Consider the following 27,475-nt stretch of genomic DNA (forward strand, 5'->3'; position numbering starts at 1 on the left):
CTAAAAACACTGCCATCTGGTCCATCCCTGCTGACAAACCGCCCCCCCATTGTTCAACCAATAAGGGCAAGAACATGCCTACAAATGAGAGAGCAAAGATTTTATCTGCTCAACGTGTTCAGAATTCACAGTACATTCAGGACATAAAAAATTTCCCCATATCAGATAATATTTAGTGAATGTATAATAGGTGCAAAGCATTACTATGCGTCTCATTTGGGGAACACAAAAATAGGAAACATAATGTTTACACTTTAGAAGATTACCATCTAAATAAGGAGATTCAATATAAACCCACTAAGAGAATACTTTTAAAGAACAAAAGATGAATAAATACAACTGAATAAGATGCAAAAACTGTACTGGTAATAACAACAAAAGACCTATGATGTTCCAGGCCAATTATATATATATATGACATTTCTAATGTTTGGAAACCTATGAGATAGTTTTTCATTGCACTTTACAGAAAAGGGAAATAAAGTGCAGAAATTGAGTAACTTAACCAAAATCACATAATTGTCACTTCATTGTCTTACTATGTAGTAGTGTTATTTTTCAGCAATTTAAATATAGGTTTTGATGAAGATGAAAAATTCATATCTACAATCTGTGGAAACGTTCCACAGTGTCAAGTCAGTATATTATATGCAGATATCCCGAATATTATAAGAATCTTAGGAAGTTTAAAGAATACATTAAAAAGTCTGGTGAAGGGGTTGCTGGGTGGCTCAGTCGGTTGAGTGTCCGACTCTCGATCTCAGCTTGGGTCTTGGATCTCGGGGTTGTGGGTTCAGGCCCCACGTCGGGCTCCATGTTGAGCATGGAGCCTACTTAAACAAACAAACAAAAATCTCTGGCAAAGACACATTGCCTGGGGAGTCAGACCTGATAAAGTGGATTTTTTTCTCTGGCATATTACTCGCCTTTTCGTCCCTTGGTTTCCTTATGTATAAAACATAGATATTATTTTCACATCTGCCTCTGGGATATGCTGTGAGAACTGAGAATTTCTCACTGTGGTATGGAAGTGCTTTTGGGGGTTGTGTTGTTTTGTTTCAATTTAACGTCTTGACAATCAGTATAAGAAGAGGTGGGTTTTTTTCCCAAAGCTAAAGCAGCTGAGGCAAAGGGCTCCTCACTTTCTTGGGTTCTTCAAAGGCTGGACGAGTTCTGTATGGGGGAAGCAGGAAGAAGCAGCATAATTGCAGCGTGGGCATCACCCTCCATGCCCTGGTGGCTGCTCCGGCTTTGGGGCAGGGCAGGTACACTGTTAGCTTTACCTCCACCAGTGTTGGGTCTTGGCAACCAGCAGCCCTGTTGGTCCATTGAGCACCTGGACCCTCTCTGGGTCTCCAAGGACTGAAGCTGGGGAGGAGAGCACTGGAGTTGATAAGTCTTGGCTGAGTCGGACCAGCTGCAGCAGCTTCTGCTGGGGTGGGAGGGAGATGGGGAAGGAAGGCAAGGGTGAACAGGCCTAGCCAAGGTCAAGGCTGAAGTTCTCCAGGGTTGTCCCTTGGGCAAGGAGCGTCTCAGGGGAGCAGGAAATTGTGGCAAACATTAGAGAGCAGGCATCACTAACAGGGAGCCAGTAAGCTGAAAAACAACTTTTCATTTATTCTAATATTTTATTCATAATTTAAAACAATTGTAAACAACCACACTCGAAGAAAGACTGAATTATCTTTCTAATCTCTCAATGGAAAATAATATTACAAGATCTTGGTCATGTTAAGAAGTCATCAAAAAGTATGTAAGAAAGAATTTTAGGCTAGTTCAGTTAATAATAAAGATAATGCTGTGATTTTTTTTCCTATTTTTTAATGTGTGGCATTTGTCAGCTGTGTGATTAATGGTTCTAAAAAACATTCAATTCTGTATTCACAATTCTGCATTTTTTTTTAAATTGCATAAAATTCAAATGGTATAAACTTTAGGCTTACAAAGCCTGGAAACATCTGGGTATACTATCAATTCAATGTGGAGTGAACAACTAACTAGTCTATGAAAATCCAAATCTGGAGTTCTTACTGTCACTCCTGGAACACCTGAGACTTGGGCAGGGGAGAGGAGTGGAAGCGATACGGACGCCCAGGCGCACAAGGACCAGAACAAACTCTGCTCTGTCTGGGGACGTGGAGTTGATGCACGTAAAGGCCACGGTGCATTTCGGTCCTCTTCTAAGAGCCGTGGGAAACCGAGAGCAAGCTTTAAGCAGGGGAGGAAGTACTTAGGATGAGGAGGCAAGTGTGTGAGCAGGGAGACCACTTAGCAGGGGATAAATGGTGATACCTTGCATCAGGGTGATGGTTCTTCAGGACTCCCACCACTTTGTGTAGAATCATCCTGGGTGCTTCTGGGCATCCGAACTGTGCAAGGAATGACAGGTTCTTTGGCTTCCCCAGCAATCCCTGCTCAGTTGGTTGACTCCTGAGTCTGCAGCCAAGTGCTATAAACCCTCCGGTGTGTGTGGTGTCGGGGGGACTTCTCGCATCCTCTCAGCTTTCTGATTAATCATTTAGGTGGGAAACCGAAGCCTACTCAGGTAAAAAGATATGTGAACTCCAGGTCAGGATCACACTCCTGCCCTAAATATATGACATTCTTTCCCCTGCAGGACGGCAAGGGTGAGGGGGGCTGGGTAAAAACAAATTATTTTCATTCAGTCACTGTTTCCTAGCAACCAAAAAAAAAAAAAAAAAAAAAAAAGCATGTGCTTTCCTGATGTCTGTGAGCACCAGCCCAAGCCCATGATGTTCGGGGCTCCAGCACGCCTCCAGAAGCAGGGAGAGAACAAAAGCTCCGGAATCGGTCTCTGGTTGGTGAGAGATTCTGAAAGGGGGATTTGTTAAGAGCTGGGCACCTAATAAAACACCATCTGAGAGTCCTGTATCGTAGATGTAGGGGAGCAGACAGGGGATCTGCATGGAGTGTACAGATATTCAGGGCAGGATGTTCTTACAGAGCAAGGCTGTGACCTCTAGGGGGTTGGTTTCTATGAAAGAGCTAATGCCTAAGACAGCTGACCTCTTTCCATTAGCTCTGTTGAGTGTATTTCCAGCCAGAGTCTTGTTTTTTGTTAAAGCTCTATACTATAGATGGAAAAGAAGAGTGACTGGCTGAATTCAAATTTAAACTAAATAGTCTTTGCAAATGGCCCCCTTTCAAGCAGGCAGAGCATCTCCATGCCTGTAAGTCACTGAGCTCCACGGCTAGAAGGGACCTCTCCAATCATTCGATGATTGTTTTACAGAAGAGGAAACACACAACCACAGAGACACAAATTCACTTATCCAAGGTGACACAGCTAGCAGATAGGTTTACTGGGTCTTTGGACCTCCTGGGGGTGGGACATGCTCATATTTTTAAGATTTCCACGTTTGTATATTATACCACATTGAATGGTGGGGGGGGGGGTCTAAGAGGAAACTGTCACAGCAGCCAAGAGACGCATATTTTATCCTTTCTAAGTCTGAAAATCAAAGGGTTGCCTCGGAATTACAAACAAGAATGGGTTAAAGCAAATGCTAAGTCTTTTGCTTTTTAAAAAGGCATCAAAGCTAAGGGAGCCCACCCACCCCCTTGTCAAGGAATTGAGATAAGACAAATGTTCTACCAACAAATGCTTTTCTAACTTAGTGAAGTAGAAGAATCACAATGCTAGCCTTTATGAAGTTTCGAGTGCTAGGTTGTTGTTGACGACGTTAGCCAGGCTCATCATTTTTTAGACAACACCCAGAACTGGGGTGCAGAAGAGCCAAGAGGCTTGGCCACAGCCACACCAGTCAGTCGGTGGCGCAGTGGACACCACATCCCAGCATCTGGCCTCCCCAGTCCAGTGCTTTTCCTTCTAGGCTACGAGGTCCTCTCTCTGGCTTGTAGTATTCTCTCCCGGTGGGCTCTCCCATAGAGAGCTATATTACTATCTATGTGGTTCATTCATTTCCTATGGAATGCTCTTACTTTGCCTCCTCCTTTCACCTTCATCTTTTCCACATCCCATCCAAGACTGAAGCAGATGTAGTGGCAACAAGAATGGTCCAAGATAATGAAATTGGTCTGGTGAAGAAGTCATTTAAATTAATGACATCCTGTTTTCTCTCTGCTTATTGTTGATGAGCTGAATCAAATAAAGCTTAATGTTTATAGGCTGCAATTTTTTTTTAAAGTTTCTAAAGCTTTGTTTATTCCAACCGTATTTATGGTAGTGATTTAAAAACACATGCACAATTTCAAAAGTACAGTAGGTAATATAATGAACATCTGTGGATTTATCTTCCCAGAGTCAATAAATGTTAATATTTTTTTTTATTTGTGTATTAGGGTTCCCCAGAGAAATAGAAAATATATGTATATATGTGTATACATGCACAGAGAGATTTAGTTTAAGGAATTGGCTCACGTGATTGCAGTGGCTTGGCCGGTCCAAAATCGGAAGGAATAGGCTGACAGGCTGGAGACTCAGGGTAGGGTTCTCCTGGCAGAATTCCTTCTTGCTTGGGAGAAGTCGATCTTTCTTCAAGCCTTCAACTGATTGGATGAAGCCCAGTCACATAATGGAGGGTAATCTGCTCTACTCAAAGTTCACTGATTTAAATGTTAATCTCATCCAAAAAAACACCTTCACAGAAACACCTGTCATAATTTTTGACCAAATCTTTGGGCACAGTGGCCTAGCCAAGTTGACACCTAAAATTAACCATCACAATTTGCTTTTGATCTCGTTTAAGAAATAAAACATTACAGACATAGTTGATATCCTACTTATACCTCTCGGTGGGCACCCCATTTAAAAGTGATAATTTTTGGGGGGGCACCTGGGTGGCTCAGTTGGTTGAGCGACTGCCTTCGGCTCAGGTCATGATCCTGGAGTCCCGGGATCGAGTCCCACATCGGGCTCCCTGCTCAGCAGGGAGTCTGCTTCTCCCTCTGACCCTCCTCTCTCTAATGCTCTCTGTCTCTCATTCTCTCTCTCTCAAATAAATAAAATCTTAAAAGTGATAATTTTTTTTTTATAAACTCCTTTTTGTGATTTCAAACCCCTTTTAATCCCATTACCTAAATTCCAATTTCTGGTTCAATGTGAGGGTAAGAACTGAAGACATGGCCTCATATTTGCCATGGTGACATCTTCTTTCCAGGACCTTCTGGCCATAGAAAGTTGTACATGGCTTCTATAGAAAATTCCATTATGAGCCATTGTACCAAGGTGGATTCACTGGGAATCACTATGTTGAATACACACAGAACTTACATATTCAGATCACAGCATGTTTAGATGCTTCTATCCAAATAGTTTCATCTACTCTTACATGATCCATGACTGTTTTACTTGCTAGTTTATTGCAAGGATAAGTAAATGATGGATGTTGGGAAACTTGGAAAAAATAAGGGGTGTCAGACAAACTCAAGGTACATTGCACTACCCTCCCACCCCCCAGCCAGTTTAATTATCATCTGGAACCTGCTGGATAAGAGGTCTGAGCTCTGCACACTCCCGGATCCCTTCCAAAGCCTAGGACTCCATGACTGGTATTTGGAGTGATAGCATCCCTAACTCAAATTCTCTCTGATTTGCTGCTGTAGCTTATAGGCTCAGAGAGGCTGGGTCTTCCCCAAGGATACCAGGTACAGTGTAACCTACAGATACCTGCTCAGCTCGATAAGCCTTTAATCATGGAAAGAAAGCTCCTAAAGAAGGAAATGAAAAAGCTCCTGTAAGTATGATTGAGAATAAATTTTTGTTTATTACACTCGGCCTTCAGTGGGTTTCAGGTCATAGATGGTCTGGATATTGGCAGGAGGTGGGGGTGGGTAAAAATCTGAGGAAGAATCTATTCCTGCACTACAGGAGAAAGCCAGATGATCTAGTCTCTGCCTCCTGCCTGAGAAGTCTCATATGTGGTGCAAAGCAGGATGCTGACTCTCTTGGGAGGATGTTTCTGCCAGGACCGTGCATATCGTGCCTATCAGAGGCATCCCCATTCTAGAGCCTAACAGCTGAGCCCCCAGCCCAGACTGCCTGTACTGGTCAGGATGTGCCTTTAAAAGGGCCCTGTTGGTAAAAGATATAGGAAAGATTTCTGCAAAATGTACCCAAGGGCCCAGCATTTCAACTGCAGCTTTTGCCGCGGGTATTGTCAGTCTTACCGACTAAATAATTTGTCTCCTTTCTCTTGACATCTGAACTTTTTTAAAAAAAAATAAAAAACAAACAAAATGTCAAGTTTTCCCCTGGAAAAAAAATTTTCTCCTGTGGTAGCTTTTCTGTGACTTGGTACTTTTTTAAGAGGTTGGTGAAAATCACAGAGCACATAAAAAGGGGGGGAAAGGCTATTCTATTTCTTATACGTTATGGGCACAACAATAATATCCTTTTGATCAAAGACCTTCACACAGTCCCCATCAAATGTCTTTTCTCTGCCTACTATGGTAATTATTTTTAAACAAGTCCTTAAGAAATCCTGGAATAAAAAACATATGACTTTACACATATTTACATGTATGTGTTTGGAGGCCAATATAATATAATAAAAAAAATTGTTATCAGAAATGTCAATTCCTCCACATAGAACTGGAATTTCAAAACTGATATAGTATAATTTTATAACCAAAGAATACAGTTAGGCTACTTTAAATAGAGTATCTTGGAATTAGAAAGCAAAACTTGAGAATTTTTATCAATTTTAGCTTAATGACTCAGAAGAGCTTTTGGGAACCAGACACAAACTTACTCCCCCTGGTCCCCTCCGCCCTGGCAGTGGCTTGCCCAAAGTACAGGGTAAAGACCTTGAAAACAGAACCAGCCTTAGGTCCAAGTGTGGATCTGTGCAGATGGACCCTGGGGACCCAGAATCCTTTTTCCTTCATCGGGTCCCTCTTCCTCTTCCTGACTTCCCCCCAGGGGTAGCCCCCTGTCTGTCCTCCTGCCAGGGCCGCTAGGAAACTATTGTACAAGACACACTGAAGTAGAATTCCTGGTTTGTTTTTATGCATAACTCCTCCTCGGGGTATTTGCATTCTAATGGGGGAAAAAAGGCCTTCGGGCAAGAGAACACATCCCTACAGAACATCATACAGTTGGAATTTTTCAACTTTGGACATTCTGAGTTTAACATGGGCAGCAAGGGACTCTTTGTTGTTTTTTTTTATTTATTTGTTTTTAAGATTTTATTTATTTATTTGACAGATAGAGAGACAGTGAGAGAGGGAACACAAGCACGGGGAGTGGGAGAGGGAGAAGCAGGCTTCCCGCCGAGCAGTGAGCTGGATGCGGGGCTGGATCCCAGGACCCTGGGATCATGACCTGAGCCAAAGGCAGACGCTCAATGACTGAGCCACTCAGGCGCCCCACCGAGGGAATCTTTGTTTTAAACAGTGGGTCTCAATCCTTTTGGTTTTGGGAAATCGTTTCTGCGTGTGGGAATGTGTCACGCCCCCCACCCCCCCGGCGTTCCTATCAATTCTGTTCCTATGTGAATATTTATTTTTAGATAAATGTGATTGAAGTTCTTAGTGGTTAGACGTTTTAAAACCTATACATTGCAGGATTGCTATTTAAATCAAAATGAATATCAGTTGAGCTACCAGAAGCACAAGTGACTTTGTATTTTGGTGGAGGAGGGAGGGACTGGGAAGAACGCTCTTCTGCAGACAGAGCTCCCCTCTCATTCCCAATGGTTCAATGCTGCTCTCTTGCTTTTAAGGGGAGATTATATTGGCATCAGACTTCGGGAAAATGAATTTGACCCAAAAGGAAGAAGGCAACTCACCTTTCTAGATGATATGGTAAAGAAAGGCATGCCAATGCAAGTCACATTTGTGTTATTTGTGTTCAGGGGTCGGAACAAGGATCTAATGTAGATCATGAACAAGGCTAATCTCGATCGTCCCAGAATGTCCTCTTCCTCATCTTCTCATCCTAGGGCCCTCCACATGGCCTTTTCGACTCATTACACTGAAAGCAAAAAGAATGAGAAAAAATAAGTCATGAGACTTTTGCTATTTGCTCTTTCTCTCCCAGAAAAGATTAAAAAGCAAATGAGTGAAATTTTAAATGTTAGATACATGATGTTAAAAAATTTTTTTGACAAAATGACTTATGTATTTCTCTAATATAATAACGTTTTCTTTTGTTTTTTACCATTTGCATTCATGGAGAAAACCACAGAATGAATGAATAATCCTAAAATCTTTCCTCATTATTCATGTTGAAACTCAGATTTATGTTATGTAATGAAAGTTCACTTCACAGAAATTAAGGAAGAAATTATATAAAGATCTAATTCAAAAGAAATGAGTAAACCCTCAGCTTTTTTTATGCTTGCCTGTTTACTCCTCTTGCACTTAGAAGGAAGAAAGTCTCTCTCCCCGCCCCTCCCCCTGCCTGACCTCCCTGGAGCCGTATAAGCAGTTCAGCCTTGGGGTTCTAAAGTGCTTCCCTGTGCACATGTTAAATGGAGAAATTAAATCGATTAAATAAATGCTTCTCAAGCTTTAATGAGGTCTTAGTGCAAGGCCCTTTTGATTCGGGAGGTTTGGGTGGGGCTGGGAATTTGCATTTGTGATGAGCAAATAGGAGATGCCAAGGCTGGTGGTCCACGCACCAACCTTTGGATTAGGTTTCAACCACTGATCATGGTTCTTTTTTGTTGTTGTTCACTTTCTAGTTTGGTTTAGTTGCTGAAAGAAATAAGTACAGTTGACCCTTGAATAACATGAATTTCAACTCTGTGGGTCCACTTATACACGGAATTTTTTTTATACAGTACAGTACTGTAAATGTATTTTATCTTATGATTTTCTTTTTTTGTTTTTAAATGGTTGGTGTTTTATTTCTTTAAGATTTTATTTATTTATTTGACAGAGAGAGAGACAGTGCGAGAGGGAACACAAGCAGGGGGACTGGGAGAGGGAGAAGCAGGCCTCCCGCGGAGCAGGGAGCCCGATGCGGGGCTCGATCCCAGGACACTGGGATCGTGACCTGAGCCGAAGGCAGACGCTTAACGACTGAGCCACCCAGGCACCCCATCTTATGATTTTCTTAATAACATTTTCTTTCCTCTAGCTTACTTTATTATAAAAATGCAATATATAATATATATAACATAAAAAATATGTGTTAATCAACAGTTTATGTTATTGGCAAGGCTTCCAATGAACAGCAAGCTATTAGTACTTAAGTTTGGGGGGAGTCAAAAGTTATAAAAGGATTTTAGACTGCAGGAATTGGTGCTTCCAACCCCTGAGCGTTCAAGGGTCAACTGCACATTGTTTAGACAATGTTAGAACCTTAGAACCCATCTAAAACCCCCAAAACAAAACCAACCTTCCCTTTTCTGGAGGTGGGGATAGAGTGGAGAGAAAAGGAAGATTTTGACAGGGACAAGGTGAATATGCTTAGAAATTACCAGAAAGATGGTCAATAGCATAGGAATGAACATTCGAATTGGTCCTCAGCTTTTTACTGTATACAGGACTCTTAGCAAGCCACTCAGTTGGAATCTACCTCCAGTCCTTTGCTCACCCTGGCCCCTCCACCCAGGATGTCCTTCTTCACCTACAGAATTCTCCTCGTCCTGTCCTTCACGCCCCAGTTCCACTGGGACCTCCCCTCAGAAGCCTCCTAATCTCCCCCTGACTCTCCTGTGCTCCTGGGAGTGCATTTCTGATGTTCGCTCACAGAATTGAAAATCATTCTCTGTGGCCCTCTTCCCCCACCTTCACCCTTTTCTATTTTAAAATTTGAGGAAACTGAGGCCCTGAGAACATCAGTTGCTTACCCAAGAATATACCGTGAGTTGTGGCAATATCTAGATTTGAATCTAGATTCCCTGATTCCTAGTTTCTTTTTTTTTTTAAGATTTTATTTATTTATTTATTTGAGAGAGACAGAGAGCATGACTGGGGGGAGGGGACAGAGTGAGAGGGAGAAGCAGACTCCCCACTGAGCAGGGAGCCTGACATGGGGCTCGATCCCAGGACCCCGAGATCATGACCTGAGCTGAAAGCAGATGCTGAACCGACTGAGCCACCCAGGTGCCCCCCGATTCCTAGTTTCTTTCCAAGAATCCATCCTTTCTTTTCCTGTCACCATGAATCAAAAATTAAAAAACAGCCCTAGTGAGAGGAAAACGTAATGACTGAAGATCTCTAAATAATCTGTCTGAGCATAAGGTTACTGGACATAGAGGATGGTCCTCACATTGTGGACATGACAAAATAATAGACTAGGCTTAACAATGCCATTGTCATTGGGTCCAGGGGGTGCTCCAGGCAATGTCCAAGCCCCTCCCTTTGCTGTCTGTGCTTCCTGCTTCCAGGCACACTATGACTTGGCCATCAATGTTGCTTTGCAATGGCTGGATCACTCAGAAGACTTAACTTGGCTGGAGTGGGAAAAAGTGTGAGTTGAAATAGTATTTTTTCCTTCTTCTTTTTTAAATGTATGACTATGAGTAGCGATAGAGAAAGCTTCTGTCTGGCATCTTCCACCATGAGGCACTCTGATTTGAAAACGCTGCAGGGTGAGTATCCCTCGCCAGCTAGATACCTGAAGAAACCCCGCAGTTGTCAACATAGACATGTTTACATACTTTGCAACTCTGCTGATTGGTTTCTGTCAGATGATCTTTCTCACACATAATGTTGTGTCTTAGAAATATAACTGTGCTTTATTGTGCATGTGTCGTGATTTTTTTAAATGGTCAATTCTGTGGGTAAAGGCTGTGGTTGTTTTCAAAGGACTATCAAACACAATTTCTGAAGCATTTAACTAGATAGATCCCTGAGCTGAGCTATTTGAACTACAGCTGTTTGAATCCTTTCCAGGATTATCGGCATGTTCATGTGTGTCAGGCAGACTCACTCAGTTGGTAAGAATAAGGAACTAATGAGACCAGGATTTAATAGCTTCTTCCAGAGGCCAGCTATTTTTTCTGTTCCATTGCCTTAGAACACATACCTTGTCCTGGATAGCTATATCAATTAGGGTTTAGTTGTAATAAGCAGAAAACCCAGCTTGAAGAGACTTAAACACACCGCCAAATGGGAGGGGAGTAGGAATTTATTAACTTTATTTGAAAAGTCCAGGGGTAGGTCTACATTAGACATGGCTTGATTCAGAACTCAAATCATGTCATCAAGATTTACTTCTAGACTATTTCCTCTGGGTGGACATTCTTCTTTTTTTTGAGAGAGAGAGAGAGAGGGCATGTGTGAGCAGGGTGAGGGGCAGAGGGAGAGAGAGAGAGAGAGAGAATCCCAAGCAGGCTTCACACTCAGCACAGAGCCAGCCCAACATGGGCCTTGATCTCAGGACCTGATCTCAGGACCCTGAGAAATCAAGAGTCAGGTGCTTAACCGGTTGAGCCACCCAGCGGTGGACATTATTCTTAATTTTAGCCCATTTTATCACAATATTCAGTCCATAGGAGAATAGATTAAGAAAAAAATCACAGAATTGTGTCTCAATTGTGTCTCAGCCCCTGACTTGTCCAGAGGTTGAGGGTGAGAGGAATGGAATACTCTGACTAGCTTAGTCCACAGTGTATTTTCCACCCGTGGAATCTAGGGGTGTTTGTGGCTTCCCTAGAAGCAGATAGGCTTACAGTGGGTAAGGCAGTTCTCCCCAGCAAGAAGGGAGAGTTCTGCCACAAGAAGGGGAAGAGGACACAGGTTGGCAAAACCATAATTGTCCACCATAGTGGCCAGTGTTTGAGAGCTGTGAAAACATAGACAGAAGGCAAATTCATCACCATTGTTAGAAGATTCAGAATTCAAAGTATGTACTTTACTGATGGCAGACTGATCACCTCAGTTTTGTAAATAAGTGCATAACACATGGCCATTGGAGATTAATTATGGATTATTATTATTATAAACTTACCAGGTGTCAAAAAGAACAAAAATAAACCTTCCACTGTTATTTATTCATATTCCCCCTTAGGAAAATGCCATTTCATGACAGACCTGTTTATCCAAACCGGAAAGAAAGAGAAGCAATGATTTTATCATCTTATGCTGGAATCCTAATGGTAAGGAAAAGAACACTATTTGCATATATGGAGATTTTATATTTATGATGCGCATTTTTATATTAATGCATATTTATTTTATTTTTCAACCGATCTTTCTGAATGCTTAGGATTTACTAATATTAAATGTTTCAGTTTTAAAGATATAGTAAAAAGTCTTTGACTTCTATATGGTATTGTGAAAACATTTATTTAAAAGGCAAAAAACCAGAATGAAAGACATATATAATTAGATACTGTAGACTCTGATTTATCCATTTATTCAGAAGTTATTTATTTAGTGCCCATGCTATCCAGGCATGATACTAGACATACCGGAGCTGTAATTGCTTTGTTTTGTAATGTAAGAAAAACCATAATATGATGATGCATTTGTTGGTGCTATTGTTTTGGGTTTTTTTTAACAGAACAGTATCCCAATTGAGGAAGTCTTTAAAATGTATGGAGCTGATTCTTCTACCAGTTCTGGGGCTACTAAGGTAAGGGTGATCCGACACTATCAATAAAAGGGATTTTTAGAGAAAATTTATTTTATAAATTTATAATGTATTTTTAACATTTTCAACTGCATGAAACAACAGTTTTTTTATCAAAATGTACAAAACCAGATGTAGCCATATCTTACCTGGATAACAACTCTTTGTAAAATGATTTCCTTACGTGAGGGCTGTGTTAGTAATAACAACAAGTATTTTGCGTCAGGCTGAGTAGAGGCAACAAATACGGCACCAGGCTGACGGTCTAGATTCTGCCTCTGTTCCCGGCGAACAGAATTTCTCACCTACACATTTTGTAATGTAGGTTTGGCAAGTCCAGGGGCTCCTATTGCATGATGTACTAGAACATTTAGCACTAAGAGAAGATCTGCAAGGTTCAATCTCATGATAAATTTTGTAGTTCGTTGCTACCACTCTTCTCCTTCACATGAGAGTCCTTTAAATCACAGCAGTAGAAGAAGCAACAATCAGAAGTCCGGTGACCTGAGCTCTGACACCGCTTCCACGGAGCCCTAGGTCCCTGTCCTTCTTTGAGTTTCCATATACCGATCTAAAAAAATTTTTTTTGAATATTCTGAATGATATTTATAGCCAGTTCAATTTTTGCTATTTATGGACGTAGGCACATTTAGTAAACATGAAATACAAGCTGGTATTTAGAGGTGAACTACCGATTGGTTTACCTTTAGATACCTCTAGAAAAGGGAAGAGACAAGGGGCGGTAGTGCAGAAGGGGTGTGCAGGGAGGGAAGCGAGAGAATCCATACCCTCATACCCAGCTTTCTGCTCACACTGTCACTTCCGATGCCCCACCCGGACTTGGCAGGAAGGCCAGAGCAGGGGCAGGGCTATGACCACAGAAATGCCTGCCCCCCTTGTTCTTTTACCCGTAGACAATACAGCGAACAGTGGGGTCATATAAAATCAAGAGCTCACCAGGTCCAGCTTAAGAGTCAAGCATTTACTAAAAAGTGTTGTAACTTGGAATCTGACTGTCCCATCACCTTAATCCCTATGTAAGCTGGCTCTCGTCCTAAGACTCAAGGTCCCTTGATCACAGAGGACATCAGCACCTTTCCTCTGATCACCCTAGTTTCGACCTCATTCATTCAATATAATTTATGTACAAGGGGTATAATGGTGAACAAGTCAGACAAGATAACTTTTCTCTTGGGTCTTATATCTTATGTTGGAGCTGCCATTCTACCTTGGTTGAGATATAAGCCACCCTAGGCCCAATGCTCCTCAGAGACCAAGCTGTCCTTGGCTTTTAAAGAAAGATCTTTTAGTTCCTTAGATAGCCAAGCAAACCAAAATGCTTCATTCCTCCTGGTTTTTTCGGTAACTTTCTCCCTTCCAGACTGCCCTCTTTTCCCCTTTCCCCAACCCACACCCCAATATATACACATAAATATCTCAGTCTAACACCTTCTGGTTCAGCCATTGTGTTTTTCCACATCTTCTGGTGCCTGGGGATGGCTAGGGCAGGCATCAGGCCCTGACTGGTTGGCCTCAACTCACATGGTCAAAGGGCAAATACGGAAAATCACATCCTGGAGGGGATGGCCCTATGAACCCTTCCAGTCTTGGTTGGGTTATCAATCAAGAAGATTTGCAAACATGGTTGCCCAAGTAGCTCAGGCCATGTAACCAAGTAGCCAGGTTCATTTTAAAGGGCCAGACTAGGAAGCCATGCTGTTTAGAGGTGGGCTGGCCAATTTCTATCTATCCATCCCATCTTTCACTTATTCAGTAAAGAGACTTTATTCAGCACATTCTCTGTTTGGTTATGCACAGTCTCTGTCCTCACTTCGGTGACCAAAATCAAAAAGCCCAGATGTGCACATGGACTACACAATGACCAGCTCGAAAGGGAAATAAATAGTATCGTCATGGAGGGAGCTTTCCTTCAAACACCTGCATTTGTATATCGTTACAGGATATGACTGTCAGCTCCTTTATTGATTCGTAACTGGAAGGCAGCTGGGGGTAAGGGTTCAGCATGAGGATTCTGAAGCTGGGCTGCCTGGGTTTGAACCAACTTTGAGCAGAGGAATCCTGGGCAAGTCTTCTAAATTCATCATCCTTGATTTTATCATAAAAACAGGGACTAGAAAATGGGATTATTGTGGGAAATGAGGTGAATCAGTACCAGTAAAGCCCTTAGTGCTTGGCACATGGTAACCTCAAGACAATAACTATAGTTAAGGTTCTGGTACTTGGGATTTGAATACCTGATTTCCTCTATATTCCTGTAAATCAAGGTTTTTCAACATTTCAGTCCGGGTAATTCTTTGTTGTGTGTGTAGGGGCGGAACCAGGGGGCTGTCTTATGCATTGTGGGATGTTTAGCAGCATCGCTGGCCTCCACCCTTTAGATGCCAATAGCTTCCCCCCAGTGTGACAACCAAAAACGTCTCTCAACTTTGCCAAATGTCCCTTAAGAAGCAAAATCACAGCTGGTTGAGAACTACTGCTCTAAATAATTAAATAGCTCATCAAGCATCCTTATATATTATTAACATAATATAAGCTTTGCCTATTTTAGACACTGAATTATCACAAAGGGTACGATACCATTTGAGCTACAAATACAGAGTCTAAGGATCACCTACCCTTGTGGACTTCACAAGATCCTCCCAGCTTCAAGAATGCCAGCCCAGGCCTTTCTATTGCGGCTATATGTCAGTTCAATTCAGGGACCTCCTCCACATCTTAAACAAGAAATTAGTAGAACCTCTCAATGGAAATGTAGCATTTCAAAGATTAAATTGTAAGAGCTATTTTAAAACAGTCTTTCGAGGTTTAACATAATTTCAAAAAAATTGTTCGAAAGAAGTTATTGACAAAGATTCTTCTCTAATGGCTGCATATATCTGAATAAACTTTGATTCCTTTAGATAACATGTCTCCTAAGCAACAGCTAAAATCCTCTCCAAGCAAGAGCTTAAAGCCCTGTAGAATACTAATTAGATTATGGAAAAGTTCTGGCCACTAGAATTGGAGGCATGATATAATACAGGTTGTGCATAGGCTTGACGGCTTTCTTCAGGAGTATTTGCTGCCACCTGGTGACAGAAAGGCATCACGGGTCCAATGTTGTTCACCAATTCTATTATCCTCAGGTTCTACTCCTGATAGGGAGCTGCTATTTGACGACAGGGAGCCATTTTTCTGCTGAAGACCTTGGACCTATAGAGAAAAAAATCAACTAAGGGTTTCACACAAATGACGGTATTTACGATTAGCTTCAGATAAATATAAAATCGCCTACTCAATTTCAAGCTGAAGAAAAAGGAGCATAAATCTGCCTTCAACACAGCAAGCGAGCAATAGAAATATTCTTCAGTTCCATTTGTCAGAGAAAGAGGGAAAAAGGAAAGGGAAGCAGAGAGAGTAAAAATGTGTAACCGAGAGAAGAGGAAGACAAGGAGAGGTGGCTGGAGACCATCAGAACCTCTACTCCTTCTCTCTTTCTGCAGCCACACCCCAAAGTCTGAGGGGCCATCATTTAACTCCATCCTGAGTCCAAAACAGGCTCTTCAGAGGCAGACAGATCGGTGTTCCGTCCCAGCTCTGCCACTTCCTAGCTGTGTGACCTTGGATAAGTTACTTAATTTCTCTGATTCCCAATTTCCCTATGTGTAAATATGCATGATTACACTTCCAAACTATACTAGGTCCTTCTGAGCATTCAGTGAGACCATACATATCAGGTGCATGATGCTGGCGTGGGGTGGGGAGCCTTCAACATTAAGTGTTATTATTTCCAAACCCAGCCCCGCTCCTGTTTCCCATCCACAGGAGTCCATCGACTCTGCAGCAGGCGCATCTTCCCACTTCACATCCTTCTGCAGCCCCAGCCTCTAGGCGCTTACTACAATAATCTGCCGAGTGTTTTGTCTTCTTGGAGGATGCTGATCCAGCCTGAAGTGTACAGAAGTGAAAAAGCATTTTCATGATAAGGAGAGGGACCTATTAGGTTTAAACAAAAGCTCAATATTGGCAGATCTTCATGAAGGGAGATGGAAAACCATGCTTTCGATATCCATTATGTCCAAATGAATACTTATGGTATATGTTTAAAGTATAAAACCCAAGCAAACAACAAATCCACCAAGGGGATGAAATGGAACAGTATCAACCGTTTGGGAGCTCTCCGTGCATCCTCTCCAGCCCCTACCCTTCTTGTTGCTCCACATTTCTACTATCTGGAATCATGGGTTTATAATTTTCTTGTCTTTCTTTCTAGTTTTACCACATATGCATGTCTCACCCATATATTGTTTAGTTTTGCATGTTCTTTGAACTTGATAGAAGTAATATAAAAAGCAGTCTTTATAAGTGAAGCAAATGTTTTATTCCATGGCTTAGAAGTAATATAAAAAGCAGTCTTTATAAGTGAAGCAAATGTTTTATTCCATGGCTTTCTTTTGTCATTCAATACTATGGTGCACAAATTCATCCCTGTGGTTACACATAGTTTATTTTCACTGCACATAGCATTCCGCTGTAGGAGTATGCCACAATTTCTTTATATATTCTTCCGTTTTAGACATTTGGATAATTTCTATTATATGTTTCTTTATGTCCAGTAAAAGAGTTTCTGTGTGGCTTATGCCTAGGCATGAAACTGCCACATCATTACATCATAGATGCCATGCACATCCCATCAGATACATGTGCATCTCCAACTCTGCATAAAGCCAAACTGTTTTCCAAAATGGTCATACCAATGTACACTTCCACCTGCAATGAGTTTATCTGGCTGCTACCAACACTTGCTATTTTCAGGCTTCTTAAGTTTGTCAGTCTGTTAGGTGGCCGTGATCTTCACATTCCTCTGATTACCAATGAACAACTATTTTTATGTTCTTCTTCTGTGAAGTGCCTGCTAAAAATCTTCTATTTTTTTTTTTTTTGGTTGGGTCATTTTTCTTTCTTCTTCTTGTTTTTTTAAATTTACACAGAGCCTCAATTTTTAGAAAAGCTGCTATAGGATATAATCAGTCAAGTCCTAAGATTTTCCAGTACTCTTCCTGTTTGAAATTTGCCTTCTCTCTTTACTAATATTAAAATGTTTAGAAAATATGATGTTGCACCATCCCAAACACACTTGAAAAACTTATCGGACAGTACAAGCTGTCTTTCTGGACCATGTGCCCTGCTTTTACTTTGGAAAATATGGTATTCATGAGCATATGTTCAATTGCTTTGACATCTAGAATCAGAAATTCTCTACCTTCTGGCTCAGTGATACCAAATGACATTTTAATAAGTTACTGCTCAGGCTGAAAGGCAGATGAAGATTACGGGCTATACTCTTCATCCCTTGGGGCGCCTGGGTGGCTCCATCAGTTAGGCATCTGCCTTTAGCTCAGGTCATGATCCCGGGGTCCTGGCTCCCTGCTCAGCAGAGAGTCTGCTTCTCCCTCTCCCTCTGCCCCTCTCCCCACTCATGCGTGCTCTCTCTCTCTCAAATAAAAAAAGGAATCTATACTCTTCATCTCTTGATGATGTATCCAGGTCGTTTCTTGTGCAAGTTCCTATATGACATCCCCCATCTTCTTCTCTCTCTCTTCCCACCTCCAGTTAGAAGAAATTTTTGTTGAATGGCTTTGGACATAATTGAGCACTTAATAAGAATATGAATGAAGAAATAACAATTGTAATAATACTTCTATATTGACACAATGATGATATTAGTAAATAGCTTTAAGGTAAAAAAAAGAATGTATGATCAATTCTAGGTTTAGGATTTTATTTTCATCCTACTTTGAGAATAATTTCTCATATAAGCCACACAGGAAGCCATAGGAACTTCTTGCATGAGCCATCAGATTATCAGGACTCATAGAATATTTGAACTGGAAGTGACCTTTAAAATCATCAGGTTCTATCTTCCCCAGTGGATAAGGAACTAGAGCATCTGTAAATATAAAGCTTGAATCTCCCTCAGTGAGAAAGCAGGAAATGATTGATCTTTTAGAGGGGTATTAATTACTTCAGGCCTCCTGGCTCTGATTAGTTATTAGTTATTTGATTAGTTATTTCCAAGCAGGATCTTGTAAAGGAAATGGTGGCCAAGTTGTTGCCATGGGTTATTCTACACAATAAAGAGAGATGACGATGATTAGGACAAATATAAATAATAATTATTATTATCAAAAAAATAATAATTATTATTATCATTAATTTTAAAGCCAATATATTGTACTATGTGCCAGGCACTATTCTAAGTACTTTACATATGCTAACTTTAATTCCTGCCACAACCCTATAAGTTCATTACCAGTATTATTATTATCACATGAAGAAACAGGCACAGAGGAGTTAGGTGACATGCCCAAGGTCACACATCTTGTAGATAGATGGTGCAGCCTGCACTCACATACAGCCTGTTTGACCCTAAAGTGTATGCTGTTAACTACTATTGCTTGGCTAGAATGCTAGTCGTTCAACTAGTCAATGACACCTGGGGGCCTCCTATGTACTAGGCACTCTCTAAGGCACTGTAGAGAAAAGGTTAAATTCGCTAACTGGGCTCCCTGTTTCCACACTCCAACCCGTTCTCCACATGGCAGCCAGAGCCATCTTTTTAAAAACCTAAGTCAGACCTCATCACACTGGAGCTTAAAAATATTGCAATGGCTTCCACTGAGTCCTGGAATAACGTACAGCTCCGTACCGTGGCCCACAAGGACCCAGATTATCTGGCGCCTGCCTGCCTCCTTCCCAGCCCCATCTATAATTTCCCCTTTCTCCCTATGCTCTAGCCACCCTGGCTTCCTTTCTGTGTCTGGAAACACAGGTTATTCCAAGAAGACCTTCTCGTTCCCCCTGCCTGGAACACTCCTCTCCAGCCCGTCCCCTAACCGGCGGCCGCTCATTCTAGAAAGCTCAGCTGAAGAAGCACTGCTTCTTTCTAGAGGCTTTCTCTGGCCATCTGCAGTGGTGGCTGTCCAGTCACTTGCTAGTACATCATCTTGGTTTGTTTATTAAACTCATCACAGTGGATGATTTACTGTTTGCGTTTCCTCGCTCGGCTCCAGAAGGGCAGGAGCCTTGTCTGTCTTAGTGACCACAGCTCCTGACACAGGGCCTGGCCCATGGTAGGTGCTCACTGAGAACTTGCTGAAGGAAGGAAGGAATGAAGAGACAGTCCTAAACTTGAAGAAGCTTCCAGTGCAGCAGACAGTGGGTTATAACTAACTACAACACACTGGGCTTGCTCTGTGTGAGTGCATGCTTTGAGTTTCCAGACGAGTGAGTCAGTAATTCTGCCTTAGGGTAAGGTGGGGGCGCGGGGTGCCAGCGCAGGAGAGTGGGGGTGGGAAGACACGGGGCAGATGTCTCAGAAAAGGTGATACGTGAGCTACATCTCAAAGGAAAAGTAGGAGCCTCTAGGCAAAAAAGGAGCAAATGGTTATCCCAGGTAAAAGGCAACGATGTGCAGAGCATCAGTATGTGAAAGTGCATCCTGGGCAAAGAGGACCAAGAGTGGGAGCAAAAGGCAAAGTACGAACGTGCATGCCGTGTGAAACGTGAGGCTCCCCAGCAGGTGCTTGGTGCTAAGAACTGTGGGCTGGTTCAACAGACCAAGCGCTACACCTAGCAGGTGTTAAAAAGAGGACTGTTTTCCTTTCAGGTTCCCCGAGCTCCACCTCTCCGCCTCTCCCTGCATCCCTTTGCCATGTTAACAGCACCCAAAGCAGCAGAATACGCCCGCAAACAGAGTAAGCCTCTTTCCTTCCACCTGCTTAGGGGAAATTTAAGTAAACCTAAAAGTTAAACTCACAAAGTAAGGCCAAAGTTGTTACAGTAATAAGATTCCTCTGTCCGGTTGAATAAAGAGGAAACAAACCAGAAGGATTCATGACTTAATTTCCCTTCATTATAGGAATCAGGGAAGTCTTACTTCTCAGACCCTTTAGTGACGGGAGCAAGGCATTCTAGAAGGGAAGGATCTAAACCTGTGGGTGGACTCATTTAAAAAAAAAAAGGTTTTCATACAGTTACGGTTACCACATGTGTCTCTAGGTGTCAAGTTAAGAAGGGGACCAACAAATAAAAATGTCACGAGCAGCTCTGCAAGGGAAGCAAATGCCACAGCATGGAAATCATCAAAAAATGTATCTTTGGACACCCAGCCAAAGAACAAAGTAGGTCGAAAAATATAAATTGGACCAAACGGATCCCAAGGGTTTGGGGAGTACTCTACTGATATTGTGGTTAAAAGTCCAGCCTTTGGAGTTAGATACTGTGGGTCTGAATCTAAATGAAGCCACTACGGGGGCGCCTGGGGGGCTCAGTCGGTTAAGCATCTGCCTTCGGCTCAGGTCATAATGTCAGGGTCGTGGGATCCAGTCCTGCATCGGGCTCCCTGCTCTGCAGGGAACCTGATTCTCCCTCTTGTCCCTGCTCCTGGCCTCTCTCTGTCACTATCACTGTCTCTGTCTCTCAAATAAATAGATAGATAAAATTTAAATGAAGCCACTATGTACCAGCTGTGTGACTTCAGGCAGGCTATGTAACCTCTCTGTGCCTCAGTTTCTGCTTCTACAAAGTGAGAAAAATAAGGGTTCCTCCTCTCCAGGTTGTCGGGATAAATAACTGGGATTCTGCATTTTAAGAGATTAGATGTGTGTTTGGTGCAGAGTAAACCCTAAATAAATACGGACCATGATATTTGGGAAATACTATTCATGAGTTAATCAGCTGTTGTTCTTTGATTCAACTAAGTGTGTTGAGGAGAGTTATATGAATGTCTGTGTCCTAAAGGTTTCTCTTCTCGGTCCCTTTCTCACTAATGAAATTTTATCTTTGCCTGCTTTGCATCTCTGCTGCCCCCACCCTGTCCATCTGATTCCTGGGACATTTATGCTGCAGAATTCAGAGAATGGTCTGAGATGCACAGGGCTAGAAACAAAGGAGAAAGGCGGGAGAGTTCTTGGCCCTTCCAGCCCTCGGCTCTCTACTGTAACACGCAAAGTGAAAAGGAAATTTAAAAAGACATCAGGAGACCAAGTTAGTGAACATAATAAAAGCTGAGAGGGGAGAGAATCAGATAAGTGGTGCAGCTGGTGGCTGGGATATTTTAGGACTGTGTTGAATGAGAGACTGTGGACCAGCTGCAGGGTTGTAAGGTAGGAAAGGGAAATTGGGAATTTTGAAACTTGGTACACCAGGTTATGAACTGCGTTTGCTTTAAGAAACACAAGTGAAAATTAAACACATTGAAAATTAAAATTTCTTATTATCTAGTTTGGTTGCTGTACTGTGCATCTTTTAATGTGAATCTCTGAATAGACTGGACCACATAAGGCCCAGGATTCATTCAGATTTTAGAGGCAAACAATCGACTGGTGAGAAATATAACCTCATCACAGCAAATGCTTTAGGAGCAACCTGAATTCTTTGGTCACATTAGGGTTTTAATAAGTGTTATTCTAGTAACATAACAACACCACTATTGGGAAATCTTTACTATATTGAGTTTTCTTTTAAAGATATTTGCTATAGGGTGCCTGGTGGCTCAGTTGGTTAAGCGACTGCCTTCGGCTCAGGTCATGATCCTGGAGTCCTGGGATCGAGTCCCACATCAGGCTCCCTGCTCAGCAGGGAGTCTGCTTCTCCCTCTGACCCTCCTCCCTCTCATGCTCTCTGTCTCTCATTCTCTCTCTCGCAAATAAATAAAATCTTAAAAAAAAATTAAAAAAAAAGATATTTGCTATAGTGAGATTTGAAGACTTAACTTTTCTAGAAACGTATCTATTACTGAAGAACTGTTTGAAGTAAGATGAGGTGTTTTTTTTTTTAACATGAGTTTGGATATAGCAAGTTTTAGATAGTAAAACAGAACAACAGGAGAGAAAAGTAACTCCAGAAATAACACACAGGCAGACACGCACACGCATGCGCACGCACACACACGCACACACACACACTGATATCTAGACTTTAAACTTAATCATGAAAAAAAATACATCTCTGATACAGAGGTTCTTAGACCCCCTGAGGCTCATCTATGCATCCTATGTACTGAAAATCCAGCTCTCAAGATGACTCATTGGGTATGTTTGTTTTGAAAATATAATTTCATTTCCTGTATATTTCCTTCCATAACCATTGAACATTGTTGGCTTCTTGATGGAAGCATATCTTTTATTTCCTTATTATTTCCCACATGTATATAAAGTGCTTTGCAAGCCGTGGCTATTCAGTAATTATTGTTGATAAGTGAATTGGCAATAACTACATGGTCCTGAATGTTCTCAAAACACTGTGCTCTGTCTAAACTGATTGAGAAGTTCCTTTCTAGGGACCAGCCATTTCTATAGGCTGATTAATGCCTGTAAGCCTAGGATGTCCAAACAATAAGTGCCCATTTTGCAGTAGGGATAGGTCTTGAGATAAATCCTTTCCATAAAGTCCTCTTCTTGAAAATCAAACAGCAGAAAACACATCTATGATTTTTGTGCATTCTTTATTATTTGTGTACTTTAGCATCTTTTCTAACTTCTGAGTAATGTACTTTTTAAATTAGCTTAAAACATTATCATAGTAATACATGTTTATGGTAAAAATTTCAAACAATACAGAAAATATAAACTGAAAACAAAAGAATTCCCCCTTCCCCACAGCTCTGTCATATTCCTCAGAAATAACCACTGTTAATATTTCTTGTGCTATTCAAATATTTGCTGTACATGTACATATAAATATACATACATGTGTCCTACTGATTTGTTAGAAATTAATGAAAAATCTTTTTGTTAAATGTATGGAAAAGGCATGCCTGGGTGGCTCAGTTGGTTAAGCGTCCAACTCTTGGTTTCAGCTCAGGTCATGGTCTTATGGGTCATGAGATCGAGCCCCACGTCGGGCTCCATGCTCAGTGGGGAGCCTGCTTGAAGATTCTCTTTCTCTGTCCCTCCCCCCATTTGCACACTCACACTTGCTCTTTCTCTAAAAGAAATAAATCTTCTATTTTATTTTTATCTTTTTAAAGATTTTATTTATGTATTTATTTATTTATTTATTTATTAGAGAGAGAGAACGAGGACGAGCGGAAGGAGGGGCAGAGGCAGAGGGAGAGAGAGAACCCAACTCCCCACTGAGCAGGGAGCCCCATGTGGGGCTCAACTCAGGACCCTGGGATCATGACCTGAGCTGAAGGCAGATGCTTAACCGACTGAACCACCCAGGAGCCCCTAAATAAATCTTTTTTAAAAAGTTTGAAAAATAGGGCACGTGGGTGACTCAGTCAGTTAAGCATCTGCCTTCGGCTCAGGTCATGATCCCAGGGTCCTGGGATCGAGTCCCGTGTCAGGCTCCTTGCTCAGCAGGGCGTCCGGGTCTCCCTCTCCCTCTGCCCTTGCTTGTGTCCCCTCTCGCTGTGTCTCTCTCTGTCGAATAAATAAAATCTTTTAAAAAAAAGTTTGGAAAATATACTTTCACAGTTTATTGCTTGAAAAAGTTTTTCATTTTATATATTTCAGCTTCTGAGTCTTTTCCTTACCCATATGTTTTATGGATATTATATCATGTCTTTTAGCTGGTAAACAACTTTTTTCAACCTCAAGATAAAACAATGCCTCTTTCAGAATTTTCTATTTATTTCCAGCCACAGAATTGCTTCATAAAGTAAGGGAAAGGAAGAAATTTTTTTTTAAATAATCCAGGTATTTGGTGAAATAGTTTTAAGGATTTCTTTTATACTGTATTGATATTAGCAATCCATTTATTAGTCAAAATGAATATGAGCAACACCATATCCTAGGAAAGTGTAGATACTGAGCACATTACCAGGAAATGGATTCTGATTGGACAGGACCATACCAAAGAGCTAGAAAACAGATACCCTGGTGATAAAGAGTGTGGACTCTGGAGTCACACAGCCCAGAGTTGACTCTTGGTTCTCCCATTTAATAACTGGCATGAATTGTTAAGTGAATCTCTCTGCTTCCGTTTCTCATCTATAAAGAAAAGATTCTAACAGTACCTATCTCATAAGGTTGTTACAAGGACTAAATGAGCTCACATATATGGAACGGCTTAGAAAAGTGCCAGGACCATGGCTAGCAATAACACAGGTGCCCCCGTGACTACCGCTGCCCCTGACAAAGTCACAGTATCGTGGGCCGGAGCAAGACAGAGGGGCAGGGCAATTTGAGGGATTCTGGTTTCCAGTTCCACCGGCAAGAAATTTAGAGACTGCCACTCATCCTAGTAAGTAAAAAGCTGAACAGGCTGAGAAAACAACTCCTCTTGGATCTGTAAGACAGGGGAGGTCAAAGGCCAAACCAAGTTTGGAGAGACAGACAGGCGGATATAGGGAGTTAGGGTTTACCGGAGCAAAGACTCACAAGCGGAAGCTGCCAGGAATACAGTGCTGGAATAGGAAACCCTTAACCGCAATTTGCAAATCACAGGAACCTCAGTGCAGACAACTCGGAGGGTTAAAAACTCCAGGGGGACACAGTCATAGCAGGGTACCCACAGTTTTGTGAGATTTACCTGCAGGAGCTCTGCCAGATTCTCACAGGAAATACTGGAGAAAATTCCGTTCATGTTTCCAGCAGTGGGGGGGGCGGGGGGGGGGGGGGGGAGGGGTGGGAGTGGAGGTGGGAGGTGGGGGAGGAATCATTTTTATTTATTTTTTTAAAGATTTTATTTATTTATTTGACAGAGAGAGAGAGAGAGAGAGAGTACAAGCAGGGTAGCATCAGGGAAAGGGAGAAGCAGGCTCCCCCTGAGCAGAGAGCCCGATGACGTGGGGCTCCATCCCAGGACCCCGGGATCATGACCTGAGCGGAAGGCAGACGCTTAACCCACTGAGCCACACAGGCGCCCCGAGGAATCATCTTTAAATACAACAGAGCACTCTGTTCTTAACAAAGCCTGCCCTGAGTGGCAACTAGTTAACTGTAGCCTACCTGTTGACATTTTATCAGAGCCCAACTGACCTAGAAGAAGGGAAATACCCACTCCAGTCAGCTCTAGTCATCTGGTCCCAGCTAGAGGAGAGGAAAAACTGAGAAACACTTGCAAAGTTCAAAGTCCAGAGGCACAGGCTCACCAAAGACTGAGATCTAATCATAGGACTACAGAACCCTTCCCATCCCCCCTCGCCACCCCACACCACATCACTAAAAACCTATTTAGAGAGTTCGTTTTACCCAAGACATCATGCCTAGCTATCAAGAAAGAATTACAAGGTATACTAAAATGCATAAAACATAAAAATGTAAAGAAACAGAGCAAGCATTACAAACAGACATGGCAGGGATGTTGGCACTATCAGACCAGGAATTTGAAACAAATCTGATTTAATATGCTAAGAGCTTTAATGGGTAAAGTAGACAGCATGCAAGAACAGATGGGCAATATAAGCAGAGGGAAGGAAATCCAAACTGTTAACCACAGAATCCAGGTGGTGGGCACATGTATCTTCATTGTACAAATATTTCACCTTTTCTGTATGAAAATTTTCACATAATAAAATTATGAAGGAGAAAAGAAAAAAGAAATTGTCAGAGTGGATCAAAACACAAGACCTGATTGTACGTCGTCTATAAGACACCCATTTCAAATATAAAGACACATATAGATTAAAGGTAAATGGATAGACAAAATAAATCACACCAGCCCTAATCAAAAACAAGAAAAAGCTATATTAATTTCTGACAGAGCTGACTTCAAAGCAAGGAAAATTATCAGGGATAAAGAAAGACATTTGATAAAAGGGTCAATTCTCCGAGAAGACATACAAACCTTAACCCGTGTGCACCGGACAACAGAGCATAAAACTACATGAGGTAAAAATGGATGGGGCTGCAAGGAGAAATTGCTGGCTCCGCTATCATAGCTGGAGACTTCAGCACCCCTCCATCAGAAATGGAGGGAGGGTGATTCAAGTTTAAATTCAAAGCAATATATAACATTTTAAAATAATATGGCATAAGCACAATACACAACTTCTCAGGGGCAAAAAGAAATGATTTGCTTTGGATATAATTAGTCAAAAGAAGTATAACTTTTATTATTTGTGTTTCAATTTGGAAATAATTTTTTTTTAAGATTTTATTTATTTATTTGACAGAGAGAGACATAGTGAGAGAGGGAGCACAAGCAGGGGGAGTGGGAGAGGGAGGAGCAGGCTTCCCACGGAGCAGGGAGCCCGATTTGGGGCTCGATCCCAGGACCCTGGGATCATGACCTGAGCTGAAGGCAGATGCCTAATGACTGAGCCACCCAGGTGCCCCTCAATTTGGAAATAATTTTGAGTTTAGAGGAAAGTTGCAAGCACAAAGAGCCTTCATACACCTTTTACTCAGAATCACCAATTGTTAGCATTTTGTTCCATTGGCATCACCATTTTTTCTGCCTCTCTCTCTGTCTCTCTTTCTCTCTGTATATAGATAAAAAAATTTTTTCTGAGCCATCCAAGTTACACCTGCCCTATCACTATACCCCTATATACTTCAGTGTATATTTCCTGAGAACAAAGTCATTTCTTAAATAACCTTAGTATAATGATCAACTTCAGAAAATCTAACACTGATACTTTTATTTGATCTATCATCTATATACCAATTTTTTCAAGTGACCCAATAATGTCCTTTGCTAAACATTTTTTCTTTCTGTACAGGATTCAGTGTGAGATCATATACTGCATTTAGTTGAGAAATATAACTCAATTTCCAAACCTCAGAACAATTCCATGGAAGTTCTTTTGTATCTACATGTATTATAATCCATCTTTGTCTGTAACTTAGTATTTGATATTAGACCTTAACTCCCTATAGACTGAAAGCTAATGTCTGTGTGCATGTTAAATTGATGGGTTTGATAGCAAAATCATTTTTTTTTTTTTATCCTGCAGGTCACTTAGAAACTTGGAATTGCACCATGGAAGTTCATAATAAAGTCTCTGGGAGA

The 27,475-nt window shown here is 41.6% G+C and overlaps 1 protein-coding gene across 2 annotated transcripts; it reads left to right on the forward strand.

The window, feature by feature from the left end:
- Positions 1-2,722: 2,722 nt before the first annotated feature.
- Positions 2,723-27,475, forward strand: CUNH2orf80 (chromosome unknown C2orf80 homolog). 2 transcript variants are annotated; one of them, XM_032403521.1, is made up of 9 exons: positions 2,735-2,818; positions 5,587-5,717; positions 7,707-7,788; positions 10,323-10,405; positions 11,948-12,035; positions 12,443-12,514; positions 20,181-20,268; positions 20,573-20,694; positions 27,420-27,475. In XM_032403521.1, exons 2-9 carry the CDS (start codon positions 5,677-5,679, stop codon positions 27,426-27,428), a joined length of 585 nt encoding a protein of 194 aa, XP_032259412.1. In that variant the 5' UTR covers positions 2,735-2,818; positions 5,587-5,676; the 3' UTR covers positions 27,429-27,475. The 2 variants fall into 2 exon arrangements, with proteins under 2 accessions (XP_032259419.1, XP_032259412.1); XM_032403528.1 differs by lacking the exons at positions 5,587-5,717; positions 7,707-7,788 and having other exon boundaries at positions 2,723-2,822.

Source organism: Phoca vitulina, unplaced genomic scaffold, assembly GCF_004348235.1.
Source record: "Phoca vitulina isolate PV1807 unplaced genomic scaffold, GSC_HSeal_1.0 scaffold1, whole genome shotgun sequence".
NCBI classification, from domain to species: Eukaryota; Metazoa; Chordata; class Mammalia; order Carnivora; family Phocidae; genus Phoca; species Phoca vitulina.

Coding starts and splice junctions, on each gene's coding strand:
- CUNH2orf80 (XM_032403521.1), top strand. CDS start 5,677: ATGGAAAGAAAGCTCCTAAAGAAGGAAATGAAAAAGCTCCT. Junction 12,036..12,442: donor CTTATGCTGGAATCCTAATG/GTAAGGAAAAGA, acceptor TTTTTTTAACAG/AACAGTATCCCAATTGAGGA. Junction 12,515..20,180: donor CCAGTTCTGGGGCTACTAAG/GTAAGGGTGATC, acceptor TTTTCCTTTCAG/GTTCCCCGAGCTCCACCTCT.